The sequence below is a fragment of the Gobius niger genome, assembly GCF_951799975.1.
Source record: "Gobius niger genome assembly, chromosome: 21".
Taxonomy (NCBI): Eukaryota; Metazoa; Chordata; class Actinopteri; order Gobiiformes; family Gobiidae; genus Gobius; species Gobius niger.
Genome location: NC_136872.1, coordinates 28,409,024 through 28,420,617, shown reverse-complemented (window position 1 = coordinate 28,420,617; position 11,594 = coordinate 28,409,024). Strand labels below are relative to the sequence as shown.

Below are 11,594 nucleotides of genomic sequence, written 5' to 3'. Positions count from 1 at the left end.
AAGGAGAGACTAAAATTACTACTACTACTACTACTACTACTACTACTACTACTACTACTACAAATAACCGTCTGAAAGAGCCTCAGATCATGTAAATTCTCAGCTATAGGAGCCGCTCTGAGCTTTATCATGTGGAGCAGCTCCATGAAGCAGAGGAACAACATTAACCGCTTAACTCCCGCCTGAACCGAGCACTTTTTCTCCAGCTTTACCCCAATCCAAAAGCTTCTGGAACAAAGGTGTGAAAATAGCAACAAAACTGAGACGAAAACAAGGATGAAAATGTGAAAAAAGTGAGAAAAAAATGGACAAAAATTTGACAAAAGAGAAAAAATTGATAAAAATTGAGGAAAAAAGGGACAAAAAAAATCTGATGACGTGAGGAAAAAGATCCATTTAGATGAGTTTTGTAGTTCTTAGCTTTCAAATGAGGCGTTACACTGGCCTACAGGATTTGGGTAAAGCTGAACTGGAGATAATGCTCTGGGTTCAGGCGGGAGTTAAGAGGTTAAACATGATTATAATGAATCTCATCAATGTAAAGTCGACTAAATCTCGACTAAAATGACATTCTGGTCAAAAGACTAAAACTAAAACTAAATTAAAATATGTCAAATGAACCCTGGCCCGGGTCGCCTATGCCCAGGCCTGTAAAAACTGCCCTCACACCAGACTCTTTTACACCAAACTTTATTTAGAAATAACTTAACGCCGTTTGTACAAAATCACAAACTTTTAAATAAAAACGGTTCAGTCAGAAAAACAACTTTACATCTGAGGCTCTGGTCACGAGTTCACGTCCTCGCTCCGACTAAAGGGACAGAAGCATCTGAAACATTTAAAGACATTTCCCAAAACGCTGTAAAAATAGAGGCTCATTTCATAAAAAACATCTGTAGAAAAAAACAACTGGCTTCGTTCCCGCCGCGTCTCCACGGAAACGGCGAGTTCAGGGGTCGACGAAGGAGACCATGATGTAGCGCGTCCCCGAGGTCGTGGGCAAACCCTCGTGGTAATGGGTCAGACGGCCGGGGTGCATGAAGGACCAGCCTTTACGGGGGGCCTCCACGCTGCAGGAGTACCGGAGGAACCTGCAGCCCCCGCCCTACGAGGAGACACACCTGTTAGACTAGAGGAACCTGCAGCCCCCGCCCTACGAGGAGAGACACCTGTTAGACTAGAGGAACCCCCGCCCTACGAGGAGAGACACCTGTTAGACTAGAGGAGCCCCCGCCCTACGAGGAGACACACCTGTTAGACTAGAGGAACCCCCGCCCTACGAGGAGAGACACATCTGTTAGACTAGAGGAACCCCCGCCCTACGAGGAGAGACACCTGTTAGACTAGAGGAACCTGCAGCCCCCGCCCTACGAGGAGAGACATCTGTTAGACTAGAGGAACCTGCAGCCCCCGCCCTACGAGGAGAGACATCTGTTAGACTAGAGGAACCTGCAGCCCCCGCCCTACGAGGAGAGACATCTGTTAGACTAGAGGAACCTGCAGCCCCCGCCCTACGAGGAGAGACACATCTGTTAGACTAGAGGAGCCCCCGCCCTACGAGGAGACACATCTGTTAGACTAGAGGAGCCCCCGCCCTACGAGGAGAGACACATCTGTTAGACTAGAGGAACCCCCGCCCTACGAGGAGAGACACATCTGTTAGACTAGAGGAACCCCCGCCCTACGAGGAGAGACACATCTGTTAGACTAGAGGAACCCCCGCCCTACGAGGAGAGACATCTGTTAGACTAGAGGAGCCCCCGCCCTACGAGGAGAGACACATCTGTTAGACTAGAGGAGCCCCTGCCCTACGAGGAGACACATCTGTTAGACTAGAGGAGCCCCCGCCCTACGAGGAGAGACACATCTGTTAGACTAGAGGAGCCCCCGCCCTACGAGGAGAGACACCTGTTAGACTAGAGGAACCCCCGCCCTACGAGGAGACACATCTGTTAGACTAGAGGAACCCCCGCCCTACGAGGAGACACATCTGTTAGACTAGAGGAGCCCCCGCCCTACGAGGAGAGACACCTGTTAGACTAGAGGAGCCCCCGCCCTACGAGGAGACACATCTGTTAGACTAGAGGAGCCCCCGCCCTACGAGGAGACACATCTGTTAGACTAGAAGAACCCCCGCCCTACGAGGAGAGACACCTGTTAGACTAGAGGAACCCCCGCCCTACGAGGAGAGACACCTGTTAGACTAGAGGAACCTGCATCCCCCGCCCTAAGAGGAGACACATCTGTTAGACTAGAGGAACCTGCAGCCCCCGCCCTACGAGGAGAGACATCTGTTAGACTAGAGGAACCTGCAGCCCCCGCCCTACGAGGAGAGACATCTGTTAGACTAGAGGAACCTGCAGCCCCCGCCCTACGAGGAGAGACACCTGTTAGACTAGAGGAACCCCCGCCCTACGAGGAGACACATCTGTTAGACTAGAGGAGCCCCCGCCCTACGAGGAGAGACACCTGTTAGACTAGAGGAGCCCCCGCCCTACGAGGAGAGACATCTGTTAGACTAGAGGAGCCCCCGCCCTACGAGGAGAGACACCTGTTAGACTAGAGGAGCCCCCGCCCTACGAGGAGAGACACATCTGTTAGACTAGAGGAGCCCCCGCCCTACGAGGAGAGACACATCTGTTAGACTAGAGGAACCCCCGCCCTACGAGGAGAGACATCTGTTAGACTAGAGGAGCCCCCGCCCTACGAGGAGAGACACCTGTTAGACTAGAGGAACCCCCGCCCTACGAGGAGAGACATCTGTTAGACTAGAGGAGCCCCCGCCCTACGAGGAGAGACACATCTGTTAGACTAGAGGAGCCCCCGCCCTACGAGGAGAGACATCTGTTAGACTAGAGGAACCTGCAGCCCCCGCCCTATGAGGAGACACACATCTGTTAGACTAGAGGAGCCCCCGCCCTACGAGGAGAGACACATCTGTTAGACTAGAGGAACCCCCGCCCTACGAGGAGAGACATCTGTTAGACTAGAGGAGCCCCCGCCCTACGAGGAGAGACATCTGTTAGACTAGAGGAACCTGCAGCCCCCGCCCTACGAGGAGAGACACCTGTTAGACTAGAGGAACCCCCGCCCTACGAGGAGAGACACATCTGTTAGACTAGAGGAACCCCCGCCCTACGAGGAGAGACACATGTTAGACTAGAGGAACCCCCGCCCTACGAGGAGACACATCTGTTAGACTAGAGGAGCCCCCGCCCTACGAGGAGAGACATCTGTTAGACTAGAGGAGCCCCCGCCCTACGAGGAGAGACACATCTGTTAGACTAGAGGAACCCCCGCCCTACGAGGAGAGACATCTGTTAGACTAGAGGAACCTGCAGCCCCCGCCCTACGAGGAGAGACATCTGTTAGACTAGAGGAGCCCCCGCCCTACGAGGAGAGACACAGGCGTTTCGTCCACATTCATTACAATAGAAAATTACAACACCCTGTGAAAAAACAGGCATTTCGTCCACATTATAAGTGTCGTCAGCGTGCCGTTAGCGTGTCGTTAGCGCATCGCTAGCGCGTCGTTAGCATGTTGTTAGCATGTCGTTAGCATGTTGTTAGCGCGTCGTTAGCACGTCGCTAGCGCGTCGCTAGCGTGCCGTTAGCGCGTCGTTAGCGCATCGCTAGCGCGTCGTTAGCGCGTCGTTAGCGCGCCGTTAGCGCGCCGTTAGCGCGCCGTTAGCGCATCGCTAGCGCGTCGTTAGCGCGTCATTAGCGCGTCGTTAGCGTGCCGTTAGCTGCCGTTAGCGTGCTGTTAGCCTGTCGTTAGCGTGCCGTTAGCCTGTTGTTAGCTGCCGTTAGCCTGTTGTTAGCGCGTCGTTAGCGCGACGTTAGCTGCCGTTAGCCTGTCGTTAGCGTGCCGTTAGCCTGTTGTTAGCTGCCGTTAGCCTGTTGTTAGCTGCCGTTAGCCTGTTGTTAGCTGCCGTTAGCCTGTTGTTAGCTGCCGTTAGCCTGTTGTTAGCTGCCGTTAGCGTGTCATTAGCATGCCGTTAGCGGGTCGCTAGCTGCCGTTAGCTGCCGTTAGCCTGTTGTTAGCGTGCTGTTAGCCTGTCGTTAGCGTGCCGTTAGCCTGTTGTTAGCTGCCGTTAGCCTGTTGTTAGCTGCCGTTAGCCTGTTGTTAGCTGCCGTTAGCCTGTTGTTAGCTGCCGTTAGCCTGTTGTTAGCTGCCGTTAGTTGCCGTTAGCGTGTCATTAGCATGCCGTTAGCGGGTCGCTAGCTGCCGTTAGCTGCCGTTAGCCTGTTGTTAGCGTGCTGTTAGCCTGTCGTTAGCGTGCCGTTAGCCTGTTGTTAGCTGCCGTTAGCCTGTTGTTAGCTGCCGTTAGCCTGTTGTTAGCTGCCGTTAGCCTGTTGTTAGCTGCCGTTAGCCTGTTGTTAGCTGCCGTTAGTTGCCGTTAGCGTGTCATTAGCATGCCGTTAGCGGGTCGCTAGCTGCCGTTAGCTGCCGTACCTCGTAGTCGATGTCTTTACTGTTGAGGGCGATGTTGATGGTGAAGGTGGACGAGTCGTGGTGAGGCCTGAGAGACGGCTGCTCGTCCGGGCGATACCGGACCACGAAGTTCATCACGGCCTGAGCCTGAACACGGGAAGAAACGGGAAAAAACGGGAATAAACGGGAATAAACGGGAATAAACGGGAATAAACGGGAATAAACGGGAATAAACAGAGAGATGCTGCAAAACAACCTGAGAGACACGAACACTCACACCTTATTCTGACTGTTGAGGGTTTTGTCCTTGGGGTACTCTGGGGGGTTACCTTGGGGAAGTGTGTGTAGTCTGGTTACCTTGGGGTAGTGTGGGTACTCTGGGGGTTACCTCGGGGTAGTGTGGGGGGTTACCTCGGGGTAGTGTGGGGGGTTACCTCGGAGTAGTGTGGGTACTCTGGGGTATTACCTTGGGGAAGTGTGTGTAGTCTGGTTACCTCGGGGTAGTGTGGGTACTCTGGGGTGTTACCTCGGGGTAGTGTGGGTACTCTGGGGGGTTACCTCGGGGTAGTGTGGGTACTCTGGGGGTTACCTCGGGGTAGTGTGGGTACTCTGGGGGGTTACCTCGGGGCAGTGTGGGTACTCTGGGGGGTTACCTCGGGGTAGTGTGGGTACTCTGGGGGGTTACCTCGGGGCAGTGTGGGTACTCTGGGGGGTTACCTCGGGGTAGTCTGGGGTATTACCTCGGGGTAGTCTGGGTACTCTGGGGGGTTACCTCGGGGTAGTGTGGGTACTCTGGGGTGTTACCTCGGGGTAGTGTGGGTACTCTGGGGGGTTACCTCGGGGTAGTGTGGGTACTCTGGGGGGTTACCTCGGGGTAGTGTGGGTACTCTGGGGGGTTACCTCGGGGTAGTGTGGGTACTCTGGGGGTTACCTCGGGGTAGTGTGGGTACTCTGGGGGGTTACCTCGGGGTAGTGTGGGTACTCTGGGGGTTACCTCGGGGTAGTGTGGGTACTCTGGGGGGTTACCTCGGGGTAGTGTGGGTACTCTGGGGGGTTACCTCGGGGTAGTGTGGGTACTCTGGGGGTTACCTCGGGGTAGTGTGGGTACTCTGGGGGGTTACCTCGGGGTAGTGTGGGTACTCTGGGGGGTTACCTCGGGGTAGTGTGGGTACTCTGGGGGGTTACCTCGGGGTAGTGTGGGTACTCTGGGGGGTTACCTCGGGGTAGTGTGGGTACTCTGGGGGGTTACCTCGGGGTAGTGTGGGTACTCTGGGGGGTTACCTCGGGGTAGTGTGGGTACTCTGGGGGGTTACCTCGGGGTAGTGTGGGTACTCTGGGGGGTTACCTCGGGGTAGTGTGGGTACTCTGGGGGGTTACCTCGGGGTAGTCTGGGTACTCTGGGGGGTTACCTCGGGGTAGTCTGGGTACTCTGGGTGTTACCTCGGGGTAGTCTGGGTACTCTGGGGGGTTACCTCGGGGTAGTCTGGGTACTCTGGGTGTTACCTCGGGGTAGTCTGGGTACTCTGGGGGGTTACCTCGGGGTAGTCTGGGTACTCTGGGGGGTTACCTCGGGGTAGTCTGGGTACTCTGGGTGTTACCTCGGGGTAGTCTGGGTACTCTGGGTATTACCTCGGGGTAGTCTGGGTACTCTGGGTGTTACCTCGGGGTAGTCTGGGTACTCTGGGTGTTACCTCGGGGTAGTGTGGGTACTCTGGGGGGTTACCTCGGGGTAGTCTGGGGTATTACCTCGGGGTAGTCTGGGTACTCTGGGTATTACCTCGGGGTAGTCTGGGTACTCTGGGTATTACCTCGGGGTAGTCTGGGTACTCTGGGTATTACCTCGGGGTAGTCTGGGTACTCTGGGTGTTACCTCGGGGTAGTCTGGGGTATTACCTCGGGGTAGTCTGGGTACTCTGGGTATTACCTCGGGGTAGTCTGGGTACTCTGGGTGTTACCTCGGGGTAGTCTGGGTACTCTGGGTATTACCTCGGGGTAGTCTGGGTACTCTGGGGTATTACCTCGGGGTAGTCTGGGTACTCTGGGGTATTACCTCGGGGTAGTCTGGGTACTCTGGGGTATTACCTCGGGGTAGTCTGGGGTATTACCTCGGGGTAGTCTGGGTACTCTGGGTGTTACCTTGGGGTAGTCTGGGGGGTTACCTCGGGGTAGTCTGGGTACTCTGGGGTATTACCTCGGGGTAGTCTGGGGTATTACCTCGGGGTAGTCTGGGGTATTATCTCGGGGTAGTCTGGGTACTCTGGGTGTTACCTCGGGGTAGTCTGGGTACTCTGGGTGTTACCTTGGGGTAGTCTGGGGTATTACCTCGGGGTAGTCTGGGTACTCTGGGTGTTACCTTGGGGTAGTCTGGGGGGTTACCTCGGGGTAGTCTGGGTACTCTGGGTATGACCTCGGGGTAGTGTGGGTACTCTGGGGGGTTACCTTGGGGAAGTGTGGGTACTCTGGGTGTTACCTCGGGGAAGTGTGGGTACTCTGGGGTATTACCTCGGGGTAGTGTGGGTACTCTGGGTGTTACCTCGGGGTAGTGTGGGTACTCTGGGGTATTACCTTGGGGAAGTACCCCGGGTAGAGCTTCTCCGTCACCGGGGAGATGAAGTCCTTGAGGAACTTGAGCCACTCTTTCTCGAAGCCGATCTGGGTCATGTGGATGTCGACTGTGGGAACGTTCTCATACCCGCCTGCCAGGCGCTCGTCCTGACCAATCAGAGGAGAGGAGAGAGATGTGGGCCAATCAGAGGAGAGGAGACACACGGGCCAATCAGAGGAGAGACACGGGCCAATCAGAGGAGAGGAGACACACGGGCCAATCAGAGGAGACACACGGGCCAATCAGAGGAGAGGAGACACACGGGCCAATCAGAGGAGAGACACGGGCCAATCAGAGGAGAGACACGGGCCAATCAGAGGAGAGAGACACGGGCCAATCAGAGGAGAGACACGGGCCAATCAGAGGAGACACACGGGCCAATCAGAGGAGACACACGGGCCAATCAGAGGAGAGACACGGGCCAATTAGAGGAGACACACGGGCCAATCAGAGGAGAGGAGAGAGACACGGGCCAATCAGAGGAGACACATGGGCCAATCAGAGGAGAGGAGAGAGACACGGGCCAATCAGAGGAGAGGAGAGAGACACGGGCCAATCAGAGGAGAGGAGAGAGGAACCTTATGCTGGGTTTACACATAACGACGAGGCCGAGGATCAGGAACGTGAGTGATTCGGGGCAGAGGTTTCACGCGCCGCCACGAACTGTTGCGACCTGTTACTGCGTGTTACGATTAATGGCACGAATCGCACGGTCACGGGCAAACGCAGACTGAGTCTATCAGGACAAACACATCAACAAACGCACGCGCTTCATGTCAGATAAGTCCGTGCAACAGCCGCACATTAAGGGCCGACTTTGCTCCACAGAATAAACATAAAAACACTACACTCACTGTGCACTCGATCTTCTGAGGATCCGTCGTAGAACTCGCTGCTCTTAAACCTCTTTATCCATGATTCTCACTCGTCTGGTCAGTCCTCAGCTCCAGTTGGGAAAACTTTATAATCCACAAACACAGGCCTGTCTCCACCTGCCCCGCGCCCATCACCGCTTGTTTTACGTGTCTAAGGTTGTAAATAAGCCTTAACTTCTCCATGGTGTAGCTGCTGGAACCACGCGCTGCTGCGAACTCCACGAACAGAGGGTGAATCGTGACATTCGTGGAAAATTTTATGACAGAAAAAAACTTTCTCCACGAACATCACGAATGTCACGAATGTCACGAACTGATGCTCTGTTAAGAATCACGTTAGACGCGTTAAGTCATGTTACGAACATCGAGCCTCTGTGTAAACCCAGCATCAGTTAACTTTTACTCTTATTTTTTATGCTTTTAAGTCACTTTTTGTTGTATTTTCATCCTAATTTTCATCTGTTTTAACTATTCATAGTAGTAGTACAGTAGTAGTATTGATAGCAGTAGTATAGTATTGATAGCAGTAGTAGTAGTATTGATAGCAGTAGTAGTAGTATTGATAGCAGTAGTAGTAGTATTGATAGTAGTAGTAGTACAGTAGTAGTAGTAGTAGTACAGTAGTAGTATAGTAGTAGTAGTAGTAGTAGTAGTATTTTTACCCTGTGTCCTCCTCCGGACCACTGGCCGTGATCCTCCATCGTCTCCACCAGGTCGTCGCACATCTTCTCTGTGAACGCGGGAAACCAGTAAACGTCCGGACACGGCTGAGGAGAGAGAGGACCGGGTCAGGACCAGGACCGGGTCAGGACCGGGTCAGGACCAGGACCGTGTCAGGACCGGGTCAGGACCGGGTCAGGACCAGGACCGTGTCAGGACCGGGTCAGGACCGGGTCAGGACCGGGTCAGGACTGGGTCAGGACCAGGACCGGGACTAAAGCTGATCATAAACCTCTGACCTCTTCCACAAAGTTCTTGTCGTCGCTGAAGATCTTGGAGTAGTTCTCGTGGATGTATTTCTCCCTCCAGTCCTGCACAAACACCAGGAGAGGGAAACTCCTGAAGGGTCAGACTCAGGGGGCAGCGGGTTCAGGGTTCAGGGGTCAGGGGTCCAGGGGTTCAGGGGTTCAGGGGTTCAGGGTTCAGGGTTCAGGGTTCAGGGGTCAGGGGTCAGGGGTTCAGGGTTCAGGGGTCAGGTGTTCAGGGGTTCAGGGGTTCAGGGTTCAGGGTTCAGGGGTCAGGGGTTCAGGGGTTCAGGGGTTCAGGGGTCAGGGGTTCAGGGTTCAGGGGTTCAGGGGTTCAGGGTTCAGGGGTTCAGAGGGTCAGGGTTCAGGGGTTCAGGGAGCAGCGGGTTCAGGGTTCAGGGGTTCAGGGGTCAGGTGTTCAGGTGTACATGTGAGACTCACCAGGGGGTTGTCGAAGATCTGCCACATGTCCGGGTGGAGCCTGGTGGTGTTGAAGTTCACTGTGGAAACCAACCTCCCGAACTCATCCCTGTTACTGACGAACATGAACACGCCCTGGAAACACAGCAGTTCATCAGAACCACTCTGACTGGCCGGCTTAGACCCTCCCCCTCCTCTGATTGGACGGCTTAGACCCTCCCCCTCGTCTGATTGGCTGGTTTAAACCCTCCCCCTCCTCTGATTGGCTGGTTTAGACCCTCCCCCTCCTCTGATTGGTCGGCTTAGACCCTCCCCCTCCTCTGATTAGCCGGTTTAAACCCTCCCCCTCCTCTGATTGGCCGGTGTAGACCCTCCCCCTCCTCTGATTGGCCGGTGTAGACCCTCCCCCTCCTCTGATTGGCCAGTTTAGACCCTCCCCCTCCTCTGATTTGCTTGTTTAAACCCTCCCCCTCCTCTGATTTGCTTGTTTAAATCCTCCCCCTCCTCTGATTGGCCGGTGTAGACCCTCCCCCTCCTCTGATTGGCCGGTGTAGACCCTCCCCCTCCTCTGATTTGCTTCTTTAAACCCTCCCCCTCCTCTGATTGGCCGGTGTAGACCCTCCCCCTCCTCTGATTTGCTTCTTTAAACCCTCCCCCTCCTCTGATTTGCTTCTTTAGACCCTCCCCCTCCTCTGATTGGCTGGTTTAAACCCTCCCCCTCCTCTGATTTGCTTGTTTAAATCCTCCCCCTCCTCTGATTTGCTTGTTTAGACCCTCCCCCTCCTCTGATTGGCTGGTTTAGACCCTCCCCCTCCTCTGATTGGCCGGGTTAGACCCTCCCCCTCCTCTGATTGGCCGGTTTAAACCCTCCCCCTCCTCTGATTGGCTGGTTTAAACCCTCCCCCTCCTCTGACTGGCCGGTGTAGACCCTCCCCCTCCTCTGATTGGCCGGTACCTGGTCCCTGACGCTCCTGCAGAACACCATGTCCGAGTCCAGGTCTGGGTCGGTGAAGAGCTGGACCTGGTTGAGTTTGGACCTGAGCAGGTCTCCTCTGATCAGGTACACCTGGGTCAGGTACGGGACGTTCCACACGCCTCTGTGGGACAAGCACGAGTTTGGGTTATGGGTGTGTTGTAGGTGTTGTAGTGCGTGGTGTTGTAGGTGTTGTAGGTGTTGTAGTGTTGTAGTGTGTGGTGTCGTAGGTGTGTAGGTGTTGTAGGGGTTGTAGGGGTTGTAGTGTTGTAGGGATTGTAGGGGTTGTAGTGCGTGGTGTTGTAAGGCTCTTACGTCCTCTTGGCCTGCACGATCTCGATGTAATCCTCACACCTGGGTCAGGGTTATGGGTGTGGTGTAATGTGTTTGGAGGTTGTAGGGGTTGCAGGTTGTGGTGTGTTGTAGGGTGTTGTAGGGGTTGTAGTGTTGTAGTGTTGTAAGGCTCTTACGTCCTCTTGGCCTGCACGATCTCGATGTAATCCTCAGACCTGGAGTAAAATCCCTCTGGACTCAGAGCTCCCCAGAAGTTGCTCCAGAGCTTCCCGTGTTTGGAGAGCATCGGGGCGATCACCGACCTGAGGCAGAAGGTCAGAGGTCAGAGAGAGAGAGAGAGCATCGGGGCGATCACCGACCTGAGGCAGAAGGTCAGAGGTCAGAGGTCAGAGAGAGAGAGAGCATCGGGGCGATCACCGACCTGAGGCAGAAGGTCAGAGGTCAGAGAGAGAGAGAGAGAGAGCATCGGGGCGATCACCGACCTGAGGCAGAAGGTCAGAGGTCAGAGGTCAGAGAGAGAGAGAGCATCGGGGCGATCACCGACCTGAGGCAGAAGGTCAGAGGTCAGAAAGAGAGAGAGAGAGAGCATCGGGGCGATCACCGACCTGAGGCAGAAGGTCAGAGGTCAGAGAGAGAGAGAGAGAGAGCATCGGGGCGAGCACCGACCTGAGGCAGAAGGTCAGAGGTCAGAGAGAGAGAGAGCATCGGGGCGATCACCGACCTGAGGCAGAAGGTCAGAGGTCAGAGGTCAGAGAGAGAGAGAGAGAGCATCGGGGCGATCACCGACCTGAGGCAGAAGGTCAGAGGTCAGAGAGAGAGAGAGAGAGCATCGGGGCGATCACCGACCTGAGGCAGAAGGTCAGAGGTCAGAGAGAGAGAGAGAGAGAGCATCGGGGCGATCACCGACCTGAGGCAGAAGGTCAGAGGTCAGAGAGAGAGAGAGAGAGCATCGGGGCGATCACAGACCTGAGGCAGAAGGTCAGAGGTCAGAGAGAGAGAGAGAGAGCATCGGGGCGATCACCGACCT

At 55.0% G+C, this 11,594-nt stretch overlaps 1 protein-coding gene across 1 annotated transcript in view; it reads right to left on the bottom strand.

The window, feature by feature from the left end:
• Positions 1-906: 906 nt before the first annotated feature.
• plod3 (procollagen-lysine, 2-oxoglutarate 5-dioxygenase 3) overlaps positions 907-11,594 on the bottom strand; it is a 30,974-nt gene continuing 20,286 nt past the window's right edge. The window contains exons 12-19 of the mRNA XM_079580464.1: positions 10,744-10,869; positions 10,256-10,397; positions 9,322-9,435; positions 8,875-8,946; positions 8,578-8,682; positions 7,001-7,147; positions 4,457-4,582; positions 907-1,105 (exon numbers count right to left, since the gene is read on the bottom strand). Of these exons, the coding sequence (XP_079436590.1) occupies positions 950-1,105; positions 4,457-4,582; positions 7,001-7,147; positions 8,578-8,682; positions 8,875-8,946; positions 9,322-9,435; positions 10,256-10,397; positions 10,744-10,869 (988 nt within the window). The 3' untranslated portion in view covers positions 907-949. The remainder of the gene's footprint in view (positions 1,106-4,456; positions 4,583-7,000; positions 7,148-8,577; positions 8,683-8,874; positions 8,947-9,321; positions 9,436-10,255; positions 10,398-10,743; positions 10,870-11,594) is intronic.